This window comes from Strix aluco, chromosome 19 (assembly GCF_031877795.1).
Source record: "Strix aluco isolate bStrAlu1 chromosome 19, bStrAlu1.hap1, whole genome shotgun sequence".
NCBI lineage: Eukaryota > Metazoa > Chordata > Aves > Strigiformes > Strigidae > Strix > Strix aluco.
The window spans coordinates 4,347,459-4,363,872 of record NC_133949.1 but is presented as its reverse complement, the minus strand read 5'-3'; the positions used below and the strand labels follow the sequence as shown (position 1 = coordinate 4,363,872).

The 16,414-nt window shown below is 59.5% G+C and overlaps 1 protein-coding gene across 1 annotated transcript; it reads left to right on the top strand.

The window, feature by feature from the left end:
* Positions 1-193: 193 nt before the first annotated feature.
* On the top strand, positions 194-3,081 carry SUPT4H1 (SPT4 homolog, DSIF elongation factor subunit). Its single transcript, XM_074845332.1, has 5 exons — positions 194-341; positions 676-782; positions 905-960; positions 1,152-1,205; positions 2,661-3,081. The coding sequence occupies exons 1-5, from the start codon at positions 273-275 to the stop codon at positions 2,726-2,728; spliced, it is 354 nt and encodes a 117-aa protein (XP_074701433.1). The 5' UTR covers positions 194-272; the 3' UTR covers positions 2,729-3,081.
* Positions 3,082-16,414: the final 13,333 nt, after the last annotated feature.

Genomic DNA, 16,414 nt, shown 5'->3' with positions numbered 1-16,414 from the left:
CACACCCGGCCCTGGCCCCGGGCCTGCTCTGACGGGAGGCTCCGGCCGGGCCCGTGGGCCGGCCCTGCCCCGTCACCGGAGCCCCAGGGCCCGCCCGGGCGGTGCTGCCCGACCCCGCCTGCCCTCGGCGGCTCCCGGCCGCCCTCCGCCGCGCACACGGCGGGCAGGGGCGGGCAGGGCCGGGCAGGGCCGGGCAGGGCCGAGCCGCCGCCGCTGCCAGGCCCGGCCCCGCTCTGCGCCTGCGCGGCGGAAGCGGGAGCGGCGGCGGCGGGATGGCGCTGGAGACCGTCCCCAAGGACCTGCGGCACCTCCGCGCCTGCTTGCTCTGCTCCCTCGTCAAGGTACGACCGGCCCCGGGACCAGCACCGCTCCCCGGCCCTCCTGCCCCGGCCCGGGCCTTTCCCCGCCCAGCCTGGGCCTCCCTGCCCCGGCCCGGGCCCTCCTTCCCCGCCTGCCGCCCGGCCCGCGCCTCCCTCGGGCCCTGGGCGCTTCCCCGCCCGGACGGGCCCTCCCGGGGCTCCCCCCCGCCCCGTTCCCCCGGCACAGGCCTCCCTGGCTCCCGCCGGCCCGGGCCGCCTCTCCCCTGCCTCCCTCAGCCCCTGCGGCCGCCCCGGGCCCAGCTGGGCCGCGTCCCTCGTCCTCCGGCCCCGCGCTGACGCCTCTTGTCTCCCTCAGACCATCGACCAGTTCGAGTACGACGGCTGCGACAACTGCGATGCCTACCTGCAGATGAAGGGCAACCGCGAGATGGTCTACGACTGCACCAGCTCCTCCTTCGACGGGTGAGTGGGGCCTGGGCCCGGGCCCCGGCCAGCGGCGTTCCCCAGGGTGCCTGGGGACACCGTGGGGACACTGCGGTGTCACCTGGCTGGGAAACGTCCCCTCACTCCCATCCCTCCCGCAGGATCATCGCGATGATGAGCCCTGAGGACAGCTGGGTCTCCAAGTGGCAGCGAATCAGTGAGTGTTTTTTCCCAGCTGATTTGGGAGCCGGAAACCCCTTTTTTCCAGCAAACCCTTCCCTGGGGCAGTGGGAGTTGTTGTTTGGGCTGCAGAGGGGGTTTCCCCGCCTGACCAGGCAGAGGCTGGCAGGGCTGCTTGCCCACCTGGCCGCTGCTGTGCGGGCTAACTCGGTGTTTTCTTTCCCCCAGGTAACTTCAAGCCTGGTGTCTATGCAGTGTCTGTGACGGGCCGCCTGCCCCAAGGTAACGCTGCGGTTTGTGTTAAGGGGAGGCTCCTGCATGGCGGGTGGCAGCTGAGGGGTTGTTTGGCACATCAGGTGTTGGGGCTGTAGCCCCCTCTGAGGTGACAAACGGAGCAGTGCATTGCGCTGTGGGATGAAATCAGGATTTGGGGGTTCAGAAAACACAGTGTGTTGTGAACAGCACACGCCGTGTGGGTGAAGGGATTAGCAAGGTGACTGCGAGAGGGAGGTGCTGGACGGGAGGGTGGTTTCAGGGTTCTTGCAGACGAGGTTTTCTGCATGCAGTCATTCAGCACTATGCCTGCCAGAAGTTGATGCTGAAGATGCTGCTGACTACAATGTGTGATACCAGACAAGCTGTCAGAGGGTTAAACTGTGATTAAAGGGTGACTCCAGAAAGTGGGTGTGTTTCAAACCGTTCAGCTACAGGGAAACACAAAGGTTTGTCCATAGAAAAGAGGTTTGCAGGATGGGATGCTGTTATGTCAGTCTCGGTGAGCAGATACCCCTTTCCATCATCATAGTGCACTGAGGGCAGTTAAGGTGGGTTTTGTGCATTTAAAAATGGAGTGGGGGGGTGTAGAGAGTTGGTCTTACCTCTGTAATGCAGAAACTGTGATCCATCTAGCTGAGAGCCCCTGCCCTGTACGTAGCCCCAGAGCAGACCCCTACCCAGGAGTGATGCAGTCCATATCCCCAGGGTGAGAGCTGTGGAATCCCAGGCTCCTCATTTCTGACCTGAGCTCCACCATCTGCATTGGGAAGGAGCTGGAACATCACAAGGCTTGAAGCCAAGGCCTGCCAGCACAGCTTTGGGCACATCCACAGTACCTGGAGTGCAGCAGATGATGGCGTGAGCTCGATGCAACCGCAGGCAGGAGCACAGGGCAGCAGGTGGAGGGGGTACAGGTGGGACATGCTGTCCTTGGCCTTGCTCGGCCCATCCTTGCGTCACGTCACAGGGAGGAGCGAGGGGACTGGGGAGCATGGTAAGCAGCAGGCTGCACTGGTGGGCCTTGCAGGCTGTGCCGTGGTGCTGGGGAGAGCTGTGCTGAACCCCATGGTGCTCTTCAGCTATCCCTGTTGTTAAGGGGGTTACTGAGAAGGTGGGATGTGCTGGCAGGTCACAGAAGTGACTGAAAGATTTAAGAAGTACCCTCAAGAGCTTGACCTGTTCAGTATGGTCATAATATTCAAACATTTTCAGGTAGGAAATAATGTAAATAAAAAAATCTACCTGGTTCTTTCCCAAGGCAAAACAAGAGTTGATGTTTGGGAGCTCTATGTAGGCGCTTAAACCAGAAGAGGGAACACTCTTAACAGTTCTATTAGAAGAAATGAAGATGATTGCCCAGTTCCTGATCTCTGCAATGAAGGCTACATGACAGAGCAACCAGATTTTTTCAGGACTCCCATCTCTAGAGAATACTGAAATGTGTTTGTCTCCTTGCTGCAGGGATCGTCCGAGAGCTGAAGAGCCGTGGCGTGGCTTACAAGTCCCGAGACACAGCTATAAAGACCTAAGGGCGCTCTTGTACTGCCTGGAGGATTCCCCGGTGCTGCGTTCAGAGAGGCAGAGGGCACACGGGGTGCTGCTCCAAAACCTTTTAGCTTTAGCATGTGGGAAAGCGAGCCTGGATTCAGAGGGAGTTTGCTGGCCCGGCTCCTCTCACACAGTACCTCTGGACTCTGCCATACTACAGTCTGCCCACACAGACCATAGACATTTTTTGAGCCTTGACAAGGGGAAGGGTGCACGTAGGTCTGAGAAAGTGGCGTTTAATGGTGATGCACAAGCTTTTTTACTGTTGGTGTGGAAAAGAGGAGAGCTGGGATACAGCTATGTAAATATTTCAATAAAACACACTGCCTGGTCAGAGTTGAGTCCATCTATATACATAGTCAGGGGTTCCACCTGCTGCAGGGAGTGGATGGTGTGGTGAGGGATTTTGCCCTCAGTCCCCTGCCTGCCAGACTTGGGAGCCTGCGAGCCATCGCTCTTAGGCCATGGACCATGCTCCTGCCTAGAGAGGGAGATCCTGCCCTGCCAGAATTGGGGTGGCCTTCGCTGCAGGAACAAGCAGACTAGCGATTTGTGCCTTACAGCTCTCGGCCAGATGCAATAGGTAAGATGATGTGAAGTATTTCATGTGGAGGTCACAGTTCCCTGAGCCTGCAGGGCCCTGCACAAGGGACGTGGAAGGCTTGAACTGGCCATTGCTGGTTTCCAGGGCAGAGAGAATGCAACAAGCCTGTTGCTGGTGTGGTTGGAGGCAGCACCAGGCTTTGCAGGGAGGAGGGAGGGACAAGCAGGGGTGGAAACACCCATCCAGCCTCATATTTTGTAGCCATCTGGCTGTTCGGAGTGTCAGTGTGGATGGTGCCTGCATTGCACGGGCTCCTGAGAGATTTGGTCTCCTTAGCTGCTGGCTCTTGTGTAATTTGGTTTGGTCCAGTTCAGCAGCAGCCACCGATCACAGGTGGCTTGTCCAAGGGCAGAGTCCTAGATCAGTAACTCCTGAAATAAGCATTTTTTTTTTTTTCTGAGATAATCCTGTAGCTGGAAAGCTCGATTTTTGTTTTCTATAGACAAATAGTGGAGAACAAATACAGCCTGAAAACTGCATTTGATCTGGGATGAAAGCAGCTGCAGTGACAGGAACGTGTTGCTGTTGGGGAATGACACTGTCAGGAGCGCGGAGGCGATGTGCTCTCTGTCCTCCTCTGCTTTGTAGAGCTGGCCCCCAAGAAGAGTCCCAGGCACTACAGGTCAGCCAGAGCATGGCTTCCTGGGGGTTTCGGAGCAGATGTGTGGCTGGAGAAGACTGCTGTGAGCACACGGGAGCAATGTGGGGGCCATGGTGTTAGTTGAGATGAAACACTGCAGAGAAGGACGTCTTAAACCACGTTTCTCTTGCGGACTTGCAGACACGATGCTGACGTCAAGAGTATTTGCTCGGTGCAAACCAGGACGAAGTCAAGTTGGTGGTGGCTCCAGCAGACACCTCCAGGTGCAGATGATCACCCTTTGTGGGAAGAGCTGAGGGTACTTCAGCCCCTGACCTTGGGGGTTAGAGCCTCCTCTTGGGAAGATGGAGCAGCAAGTTCATGTCCTTGGGCAGAGTAGGGACTTGACTGATTTTCACACATCCCTGTGGAACATCCAAAGCACTTGAGTTACCTGATAATTATCCTCCAGACTTGCTTGGTTGCAGAGACTGGGCAGGAAATGCCCCTTGGAAATGCCCAGTAGGTCAGGGCTGTGGGAGAGAGGTATGACAGTCCCAGCAGCCCAGGGCATGACTCTGCAGGGTGCTCAGGTTTGGACATTTTGGGCACGGACCTCTGGGCCTGGAGGGCAATTTCAGAACGGCTGTGCCATGAGAGGCACGGGGTGAGCTGGGACCCCCCCGGGGTCTGTTCATCCCCTGCAGAATGATGCAGGAAAGCTGCAGCCAGCGTTGTCTGGGCAGCTGTGTGAGGTTGACGAGAGCTGACAAGGGTCAGAATGAAAGGGGTCAAGGAGGATGAGATGGGCGGCTCTTCCTCCAGCTGGAAGGAGATGGGGCTGGGGAGTGAGGTTTTGGCTCCAGCCAGTTTGGAAGGATGTTGGGGGTGAAGGAGCTCAACCACCCTGGCCATGCCCGGCCCTCGAAGCCTCATCCTGCCAGTGCCACGGGGTGGCAGCACGGCTTTGTGGAGCGGGGCTGGAGCCTGGGGGTGGGCTGGAGTGAAGCTGCTGGGGATGGACCCGAGCAAGAGAGACCTGAGGCACATCTCCATTTTCTGCTGTATTTCACAGCGCCTTTCTCTCCCTGCTAGCTTCCCAGGTTGTGTCCTCCTTCCCTGGCTCCAGGCATGGGGATGGCCATGCTGGAGCTGCTCCAATGCTGGAGGCACATCAGGACCCCTTCCCCAGTCCCAGGCCATCTTGTCCCCTGGCCCCACGGTGTGGAGGACGTGACAAGAGGGCTCTGCACAGGACCCTGGGCAGGGTGGGCTTGTTTGGCTGGGCTCTGGGTGGGGGTCTGCAGGCACGGTGGTTCACCTCTCCCTTCCTGGGAAGCTGCAGTCCTGCAGTAACAGTCACTGCCCAGGGCTGGAAACTTTGCTTAGAGTACTGTCCCCAGAGAGCAGTGTGTGTTGTCACCATGCCTCTTGGGGAAGGTGAGGGGGCTTTTGAACCCCACAGGGACCTCACCCCTTGCTAGGAAGTGCAACCGCTCCAGGTTATGTAGAGTTAAGACCGGTGGGGGCTGCAGTGCAAGTGCAATAGAGCCGGAATAGTGAGGCAAATGGGCTGAACGCCGGTGGTCTTTCAGAGAGAGCTGCACCTCCTCTGCCTGCAGCAGCTCACAGTGCTTCCAAGAACCTGGTCCCTCTAAGCGGTCTGGCTCGGTGAGCTGCTTCCCTGCAAGCTTGCTCGCTCGCCCACACGTGCACCGTATCTCCCAGCCCACGCCGCCCAAGTGATTCATTGCTCCCAGGCTGCCAGAGCTGAGCGTTGGACCTCTGCAAAGCACCTGAGATGAGCATTTCAGTTAGACTCCAGCCCTGGAGCTGCCAGGGCTTTGTAGCAGCAAAAAGCAAATGGATGTGGAGCTTTATTTGCCGAGAAAAGTAGGGCAGAGAGCTCTCACGTTGAAGAAACTGGAGGAAAAATGTGCAGCGGCAGCCTGGGCTGTAATCGGGAGAGAAAGCGTCAACTGGGCAGGGAGCTGTAGATCTGAATCAATTTAAGACGGCTCCTCCCCCTGCACCAAATGACGCTAAAATGTTTCAGCCAGGCCTGAAAATCCTGCAGGTTTGGCATCTGAAGCAGCCTGGCAGCTCTCGGGCGGTGGGGGGGCTGGGACAGCCCCCGGCAGCGCAGGCAGGAAGCACGAGCCAGTGGATTTCTTCGTGCGGGTTTTGAGAACCGATACCCCGGTTCTCCCTCCGGGTGAGAAAAGTGACTTTCCAAAACCGCAGAGCACACGGTGTTTCTACATAAGGCAGCTGCTGGCGGTGCTGGGAAATGCCCGGCTGAGCTGCCCCCACCTGTGCGGGGCCCCTCCGAGGACGGGGACGTGCCCACGCACGCTGCTCCCCATCGCCCGGGGGTGAAAGCGGCTCACGGCCTTTGTCTTGGAGCTTGGGCAAGCTGGGCTTCAGATGAAGGGGGACGTGTTAAAGCACACTGGGCTCCACCCGAGGGGGACTGTGGCTGGGGCGGGGTGAATCCCCCTAGTTCTGCTCCCATAGATGCTCTGTGCGTGCCACAGCATCCTCCCCCGTTGTCACCTCTGTGCCGGTCCAAAGGCCAGCAGGCAGAGGTGCTGCCCGGGGCTGGCTGCAGCAGCATCAGGCCTGCTTTGCCCTAGATCTGCTTTCACTTGCTGCCTCGCTGCCTCCCCACGCACAGAGCCGGGCTTTCCCAGGTGCCTCTCAGCCATCCTTGTGCACCTGGGAGGGCTGGTTACCACAGGGGTGCGGAGCCCCTTAGTGGTAGGTGCTGGGGGGAACAAAAAAACCCCAAACAACCCCCAGCTTAGAATTGTTTTTCTTGGAAAATAGTTGAGGAGGCCTTAGCAGGGTGGAAGTGCAGGGGAAGACGACCTGGGTTGTCCTCCTGGTAGCCGTGCTACCTACCCAGGGCTGGGGTGAAGTGCTGCCGGAGCGAGGATGACACAGCCGCAGTGCACGCCGTTAATGGGTGGCCCATCCTGCCCATCACCTCTGCGTCAGGGCCCGTGGGCAGGAGCCACCGAGGCACCTGAGTGTGTCTGATGTGGTGGGGAGAGGAGGGGGCCCACAGCCAGCTTTCAGCAGCAGCCGTTTGGATGGGCTGCAGAGGGGATGGGTGCAGGTTGTGGAGGTGTAGGCAGCTACAAAAGCTTTCAAAGCCCGGCAGAAACGAGGCACGGCTGCCACGTGCGCCGTCCCGAGAGGTTCCTGGTGCACTGGCAATGGAGGTGGGTGGACAAGGAACTGGGACGTGTTCCCTGTTGAGCATCAGCAGGGAAAAGGGAGAGCTCTGATATACGATGGGTCCTCTGAGTGTTTGCCCCTCAGGAATTGCAGTGGAGGAGGAGGCTCTGCTCTGTGAAGGAGAGGCAGGCTGGTGGGCCATCAGTTCCTGAAGTAGGCCTGCAAAGGGCGTGTGAAGATGGTACTGCCACTCCTCACAAGCTCAGGGCTGTCTGCAAAGAGGCCCTGAGCTGCTTCACCGTGGATGCCTCTAAACCCGCTGGTCAGCCAACGGAGTTGGGGTTTTTGTAGCCTGGGGGGGATACAAGAAGCTGCTGGAGGGTCCCAAACCTCCTCTTGGCTGAGATCTCTCACCTCCCTGGTCTGCTTCTGCAGCTCTGCATCATGGGAAGGGGAGACACCAGGGGTTAGTGGGACAGACTGGGGTCTCACCCTGATGGTGGAGGTCACTGGGGGTACTGAGGGCACATTTCCTTAGGACAAATGGCAAAACAAGACCACAGCTGAAGTCACAGGAGGGATTTGAGAACCTGATGGTATCTACTCCATTTCCAGCTCTCCTGGACCTCCTCCTGCAGCCCAGGTGACACTTGTCCTTCCTCCTCCTGGCCAAATGTGCATCACCCAGGCTCTGGCCAAAGTGGGTGCTGGGCTGGAAGGGGATTTTCCCCCACGAGGGAATGGTCTTCCTGCGTGGGCAGCTGCAGAAGAGCTGTTGAGTGCCCAAACAGAGCCCTGGGACACGTGCTGAGCGAGGATGCTGCACCTCCTCTGGTGGGTCCCCAAAGAGCCCAGGTACAAGGCAAGGGCTCAGCACGCTCTGGTGCCTGCAGGATCCCGCCCCTTGGCCAGGCTGGGGACTGTTACCAATGACCAGCTGGTCTGGAAACGTGCCGTCAATGCCAGGTTTGGGGAGATGCTTCCTGGCAGCCCTGGGTTCCTGTCCCACCTCCTCGGGGTCTCCAGGCCTTGGAGATGCTCAGATCTTCCTGCGCCTTGTCCTGGGGAGGCCAGGGGCCACTGGGAAAGGAGGGGCTGTCACCACAGAGTTCAGCCCCATGTCTCCTGAGCCTGTCCTGCCCCAGGGGGCCACAGCCCAGCAGGACAGCTCTCATCCCTCCTTCCCCATATCGCTGCTGGGCTCTGTCCCAGACCATCCTCCATCCCCAATGGGCCCACTGTGGCACAGAGCACCCCGGGAGGTTGCTCAACCCTTGGATTAAGTTGAGAAAAGGGAAAACAGGAGTCGCTCATCTGTGCCGCTGCAGTGCAGCGCTGGGTGCCATGGGGGACCTCTCTGGGGGCCCCTGACCCATGGCCTCCCCTTCCCCCACCTGCGAGGCCGGTTGCAGCAGGTGACATGGAAAATGACAGGGCACTTTGTGCCCCGCCAGCGCCAGCCCAACGGTTCCACGCCCGTCATTGGCGCAGATGGGCCACGATTTGTCTATATATGGGCAAAGTGAGGCGCCCGCGTTAACCCGTGTGTCCCCCGCGCCCGCCCCGGCGCGTCACTTCGGCTTTTTGAGGTTTCCCTTTGTGCTCTCATTTGCCTCCCGCTCGCCGCCTGTTTCACCCGGCAGTTTCTAGTTGACTCACAGTTTTAACGGCCTCGCTCCAACCCCGGCCCTGCCGGCAGCGGCGCTTCCAGGGGGACAGGCAGAGTGCAGGCAGCAGGGCTGGGCTAGGAGCCCATGGCGAGCCCACCCCAGCATCCTGCCCAGTGCCTGGTGCTGAAACGTAGCTCAGCCCAATGCGTCTCAGCCCCATGGGCCACAGCCTGAGCCCAGCCCTGTGGGCACGGCAGCTCCCCTCTTTTGGGTGCAGAGGTGGGCATTCAGCCATGCCACAGGTGCTGCAGTTCTTCCCTGTGCCCCATCGTGCCTGGTAGGATTGTGGCAAACAACGCTCAGCCCATCCAAAAAGCTCTCAGGGTTTTGGTACCCCTTTTTTTTTTTGGTGCAGCAGCAGCCCTCCCCATGCTCTCCAGGAGCATTGCCAGGTTGGAGCCCCCTGTCCCAGGGGTCTTTTTTGAGGCCACTCCTTCTGCTGCAGAGCAGAGTAAGCTGTGCCCATGCCTGCACCTCTGTCCCCTGTTCCCAGAGGGGAGCTGGTGGCTTGTGTTGGGAACGCATTCATTAGGCTTCAGTGTTAACAGTGACACAACTGAGGCACTGTGGGTCTGTTGGGGTCTGGCACAATGATGGCCAGGAGACGCTACTGGCTGTCTGTGCCACTGGGGCTGTGGACCCAGTGGCTAGCAGACCACCTTCCCCACTGGCCCCAGGGCAGTAGAGGGGGCTCAGGGAGGCTTTGGGTGAGGCCACCTCCTTCCTCCTCCTCCTCCTCCGGCATGGCTCTCAGGCCCCCAAGGTGCTGGATGGATGGGAGCCATGTGGGCATGGCTGGGCAGCAGGCAGCTGCCTGTCCCGGCACAGAGCTGGGGCCACAGGCCAGGGTGCCGGCAGGAGTTTGTCTCCTTTAAACACGGCGCGGGGCGAAGGCAGCTGGCCTGGCCGCCACTTCCCCTGCGTGCAGCGAGTGCCGCGACCGCAGGCGAGGAGGGGAAGTTGCTGCAAGGCGCGATAAGAAATATCAGCGCTTTCACAGCGCCCGGGCTGCGCCACCCGACAAGGGCCCTTCCCCCTGCCCGTGGGCCGGGGCCGGCGACGCTGCTGCCCCCCGAGCCCCCGGCTCCCGCTCCCCTGCGCTCCCCGATACTGGGACAATTACTGGAAAACAACAGCCCGTGTCCCACAGGGCAGCAGGGAGCTTCGGTCCTGGGGGGTGGTGGCAGCGACGCACCCTCCATGCTCAATACAGTGTAAAAACTGGGTGGCACCCCTGGGTGCATGGGGATGCTGCGGGTGCCCAAGCCATATCTGGGTGCCCCGAGACAAGAGCAGGGGAGGGCAGAGCTGGGGGAGCGGTGCCACGGTGGGAGACGGTTTGGATTAAGGAGCTGCGGCGGGTCAGGGAGCTGCACCCCAGGGAGCAGCAGCACCCTGGGGGTCCATCAGCAAGTCCCTGGGTGATGCCAACAGCTGCAGGGTGCAGAGAGGGACCTCGGGAGCACTGGAGACCGGACACTCTCACAAGGTCCCCAGGGGAGGAAACAGAGCCATTTCAGCCTTCCCCAACCCCAAAAAGCCTCCGTGCTCTCAGCTCTTTGGGAACTATTTTAGCCAGGCGTGCCAAGGAGAGCAGGACCAGTCATCTGGGGCCAAGGGCTGGGGCAGAAATTCCTGCAGCCTCGTTTGCCAGTCGGTAAAATTAACCAATGGCCGGGGGATGTGGTAAGTTCATCATCAGTCAGAGATTTTCAGGCCTCCTCGTCTGAACCCGAGGAACCAGATCTGTTGATTTCCTATTTTCTGAGAGGCAGCGCAGGCGGCGGGTGGCTGCTGCTGGCAGAAGGAAACCAGCTCAGGACAGCCAAAATGTCATGTAGCCCCGTCCGTGCTCGGCCGAGGAAAGAGGAAGCGCCGCCTTCCCCCACTTCCCTGCCGGGAAGGCACCCGTGGCCTCTCTGCACCGTTCCTCGGTACACCGGCACCCGGCTGGGTGCGGGCAGCAGCACCGGCAGGCGGTGGGCAGTGCTCTGCCTGAGAGCCCTGTTTTGGGGGGGCACAGCTCCTTCCCCCCCGCGGTCCCCGCAGCGTCCCCTGGCACTGGCCACGTGCTTCGCTCTCCCCCTGACATCTTGCCCTCTGGCGCACTCTCCCAGCTGCTTCCTTTAGGAAACACATCTTCATCTTGCTCTGCAACATGGTTAGCCTTAAATGAACCTTTTCTCGTGAGGGCCTGGCTCCTCACCCTCACCCCCCGCCTTCCAGCCCTCTGTATTTAGCAGGGGCTGGCTTGTCGTCGGAGCAAGGCACGCTGCAAGAAATGTGGCCTCAACCCTGGAGCACAGGGGAAAGTCCCTCAGCAGCACCTCTGGGACCAAAGCTCCCTCTGGCTGCCCCAAAAAAAGGCTCCTCAGCTCTGCTGTAAGTGCGTGGCTGCCTGTACCCTGTGCAACATCGACCCTCTGTGATGGCACCCACCACCGCTGGGGACTGTCCCATGGCACCAAGGTGGCTGACAGCACTGGGTGCTGTCTCCAGGCAGGGGTCTCTGGGTTGGGAACAACCTGCTCACACACCCAAAATTATGTTTACACATTTCAGGTGTCCCCAGGAGGGCTAATCTGGAGACCTCAGGACTCCACGTGGGACCAGCCCTGCATGTGGTGGCCTCTGTCGCTGGGGAGGAGCTGCTTGCCACTTGCCTCTGGCGAGACAGAGGGATGTTCTTCCACGTTGGCGCTGCATGAGCTGCCAAACAGACCCTATGGAGACATCACCAATGGCCGCTCAGATTTCCCTGTTGAATTTCTCACCAGCACGGGGAGCACAATGTTCCCAGCCTGGTGACCGGAAGGGGTGGAGATGGGGCCAGCGAAGGCTGGAGACAGGGCAGCCCTCTGTGGGCTGAAGGTGCAGGATGGGGCCAGCTGGGCAGGCAGACCGGCTCGCTCCAGCCATGTCTGGAGTTTTTTTTCCAGTGACACCCTTCGAGCAGTTCAAACTCGGTTTGGAAAGAGTTTCCTGACCAATTCTCTCTCCACCAAAGCCCCTTCTACCTGCTGTTGTCAGCGCACATGCTACTCAAGTCAAATCACTTCTGACTGTGCCGCTGCTCAGTTATTGTTAACTTTGCTTTTCCCCTGCCTTCTGCAAGCCTCACCAGTAGGTTGTTTCTTTTTTTACATTTCCGTCCGGATTATCAATGTAGAGAGTGAATTGTGTTGGCCTAAAAAAGGGTCTTTTGCAGAGCTGCGTGAAAACCATTGCACAGACTGATGCGGTCCCATTTACATCATTTTTGAGGATCTAGCTTGTAGTTTTTAATCTAGTTTAACAGGCCATGTCACCCGGCACTGGGGCAGGGCCTGCTTCTGGCATGCAGGGTGGTGCTGGCAGTGCAAACCCCTGCTGCTCTGCATCCCGTGGCTGCTCCAGCCCCGGTGCCACCAGGCAGTGACAGCCATTGTGACCAGGGTGTGCAAATGCCACAAACCCGGCTTTTGGTTTTCTCCTCAGGGGCCTCACGTCCCCGTCGGCCGTTACAGCTGCCCGGGGCTGGGGTAGGTCTGGTGTTGCAGAGCACCGAGCGGGTGAGAGGCTCCAGGAGGTCTCTTGGGCAACACGTTTCCTAAAGAGCAGGTTTAGGGCTTACAGCCCACTAGCACCCATGTCCCTGCCTGCTTTGCCCCTACCACTGGGCAGCACCCTGAATCCTGCAGACCCCCACCATGGGCTGCTGGCCCCTCCATAAGCTCTTTCCGTGGTCAGGAACATCTTGGACCTGTGCATGTCCCACCACCAGGACAGGGCGAGGGCACACGGTGGAGCCGTGCAGACATCCCAGCCCCTACGCAGCTGTAGTGGGGGTGTGGGTTCGCTTACTGTCACCCTGTGCAAACAGCCTTTTTTTTTTTCCTTTCCTTTCTCTTTTTTTTTTTTTTGCACAAACATGTTTGTCTCTCTCAGCAGCAAAGCCCAAGAGAGCGTAACCGGCTGCTCTGCAACGGCCCCCGGTGCTTCCGGCACTCGGCGGCGGCCGCCCCTTGCCCCCATGGCTGGGCCGGCTGCGGTCAGGCTGCGTGGTGGCACTGGGTGGGACCGTGCACCGTTATCTCCTCGGCAGCTACGGCTCTTCCTGTGGTTGGGCCACGTGGGCAGGATGGGGTTAAAAGCGGCCCCGCTCCCCGCAGGGGCCCATTGCTCCCTGGCCACCACCATCACCCCATGCAGCACCTCGCCACAACGGCACCCAGCATGTGCCACCAGCACCCAGCGTGGGCCACCAGCACCTGGCGTGGGCTACCAGCACCCAGCATGGGCCATCAGCACCCAGCATGGGCCAGCGGCACCCAGCATGGGCCACCCGTGCCCTGACCCGGTAATGGGGGGACCCATCCAAGGTGCCCACATGGCGCTCAAGGAGCAGCGTGGGGTCTCCTGGGGTGCCGGTGGCTGCAGCCCTGATCCCACTGCAAGGGGGGGCGGTGGGTGCTGGGGGCCGATGGCAGGTAAGGGGGTGCCCCCATATCGTGGGGAGCGGGGTGCAGCGAGGCGGCGCGGGGGGAGGAGGCGCCGCGCTGACGGGCGGGCGGAGGTGGGAAGTGCCCGAAGCAGAAGTGCCACCCAGGGGGTTTTCAGTGGCAGCGGGGACGGGACCGGCGGGACGCGGAGACTGGCGGGGCAGGTGAGGGGAGGTTGGTGGAGCTGGGGTCTGTGCGGTCTCGAGCACGGGGGCATCTGGGTGACCCCCCATGGGTGCCCCAAAGGGCAATGGGGGCATCGAAAGGGTCTCCATGCGGCTGGCAGATGGGGCGAGGTGGGGTCCTACAGGGAGCCCCAGCCACCGAGCTCCCGTGGCCTCAGGGGTAGGGGGACGGAGCAAGGGGGTTGCTGGTAAAGGATGGGGGGATGAGGTGGGGACATTTCAAGGGTGACAGGGATGGGGTTTGCCATAGGATCCCCTCCATGAGTCCTCTGTGACCAGGGTGGCATTTAGGTCAGGTCTTGACCACGGGGACAAGGCAATGCAAGGGGTCCCCATCACACGGATGGTGTTTGCCACAGGCTCCCCACCACGGGGACAAGGCAAAGGAGCCCTCTGTGACCTGGGTGCTGCTTAGGTGGGGTCCCCTCATGGGGATATGGCAAGGGGAGCCTCTGTGACGCAGTTGGGATTTGAGGGATAATGATGGAGTTTAAGGTGGGATCTCACCCTTGGGATCCAGGCAAGGGGGTCCTCTGGGACTGGGATGGGGTTTGAAGGGCAACGATGGAGTTCAAGGTGGGGTATCCCCTGTGGGGACAAGGCAAGGGGGTGCTCTGTGGATGGGATGGGGTACGAGCTGGAGGTCTCCCCGCGGGGGCAAAGCAAACACACCCTCTGTGCCCAGGATGAGGTCTGAGAGGGGATGATGGGGTTTGAGGTGGGATCCCCACCAGCAGGGATGAGGCAACTGGGTTCTCTGTGACCAGGATGGGGTCTGAGGTGGGGTCCCCTGCTTTGGGGACAAGTAAAAGTGGTCTCCTATGACCAGGATGGTGTATTAGGTGGAGTGCTGCCTTGGAGGAAAAGTGAAAGCTTACTCTTATGACTAGGATGGGGTCTGAGGTGGGGTCCTTCCTTTGGGGACAAGTCAAAGCTGTCCCCTGTGACCAGGATGGGGTATTAGGTGGCTTCCCTGCTTTGTGGACGAGGTGAGGATGTCCTTTTTTTCCCAGGATAGGGCTCGAGGTGGGACAATGGGGTATGAGTTAGGGTCTCACCCATGGGGACAAGGTGAGGATAACCCCTGTGCCCAGGATGAGGGTTTCGGGGAGACGAGGGAGCGCAAGGCAGGATCTCCCCCGTGGGGATGAGGATGTCCCCCATGCTCGGCACAGCTCCCTGAGGCAGGAGTGATGCTGGCAGGGGCTCTCTGTCCCTGGGGCAAGACCAGCTCTGCAATTTGCATCCCCGGCCACGCTAACTCCGAAGGTGGTCCCATGGCTGGGCCACATGGGGTGTGGGAGGTGGCCCCACGCGGCCGGAAGCGAGCACTTCGCTGGAGGAGAGCAACCACCGGACACCGACTGAGAGACAGTGCAGTCACCCATAAAGTAGAAAGCACTACTAAACAGCACTGCAGGGTGTAGTGTTTCCTACTTTATGGATGAGTGTACTGTGGGCTACGGAGAAGAGAGCACCGCTGCGACCCACATGCCCGTCACAAGTTGTGCATGGTCTGAGAGTGGAGGATGGGCTGTGCCCAGCTGCCAGGAGGGTGCCCACCCCGTGGGCACCACCACCCTCCCCGGGCTGTAGATGCTCTGCTCATCCCCGCTGTCCCTCTGGCACTTGGGGACCGGCCACATGGGGAAGAGGGGCTGTATGTCCCGGTGCCCCATGTGCGCGGCGGAGGGGCCCATCGGGTTGGAGCGAGCGCCACGCTGGGAGGCCAGGTAGGTAGCAAAGCCTCCAATTCCCATTTTTTTACCCCATCTTCATTTTCCACGTGGCGAAGCCCTGGGAAGAGCTGGGCGGTGGCAGCCACATGCAATGGGGAGAGGCACGGGAGGCGGATGGGGGCTCCTGGATTGCTTTGTGCTGCCGAACGGTTGCTGGGTGCAGCAGGGCGAGGGGCTGCTAAATAAAACTCTTTCAGCATTGACTTGTGGACTTTATTTTATTCTATTCCTGGGAAAAGCGGGGAAGAGAGACTTGCAGTGTCCAGGGCCACGGGCAGCGGGGTTATCCCACAGCCAGAGGCACCATGAGCTTGCATGCTGCCAGAGACCATGTTCAAAGCCCTGGAGGAACCTTGATGGGACCATGGGAGGGGGTGGTGGAAATAGCTCAGGAGGAGCTGCTAAATCTCAGCCCATCAACACAGGGCTCTCACCTTCAGTCCCCCAAGGCTCACCGGCAAAGCTGCTGTGTCCTGTGGGTGCCCCGGCCATGGCCGCAAGGCCACGTGGACTAAGGAGACCCTCCTATGGTCCCTGTCTCCCTCCAGTCACACACCCTGGCCCGCCCTTCCTGGAGGGGGTCTGAAACCAACCCAGCTTCCAGGGACACAGAAGAAGGGTCCTTGTTCCCCAAACATCATCTCCCAAACCCCACCAGCCATCTTCTTCCTTGGCTTTGACTCCCCATCTCCTGCCTGTGGGAGAGGGCATCTAAAAATAGTAAAAAAAAAAAAAATATTAAAAATACATATTTATTTCCTTTTTTGAGCTCAAATGTTAATGAGAAGTTGCCACATTTTGTAAAACTTCATGTGCTGCTTTCGGGAGCATTTGTGGGTATTTTTATTGAGTTTGGGGTATTTTTCTTTCACCTTGACCCCTCCTCGGGCTGGCCAAAAAGGACCAGGGTGTTTTGTTTCTTTTGGCTGTCCCAGCTCTCCCACATTCCCTGGCTTCGTGGCTGTTTGAAGGGGATGCGGAAGGAAAAAAAAATCAAATCAAAACTGTCATCACGGTCACAAGGAGGCAAGTTTTTAAACAGTAAAAACGAAAAAGGGCTAAAAAAAACCCCCAAGCAGCCAGTGCAGACTGCCCTGAGAAGCTTTCGTTTTGCTGTGTGCTGGAAAGGAAAAGCAAGCCCAAGTTTTTATCATGCAAAAGTTTTGAAAGTTCACCTCCTAATAATGAATATTCAAATACCAAGAAGGATAAATACGGAATGTTT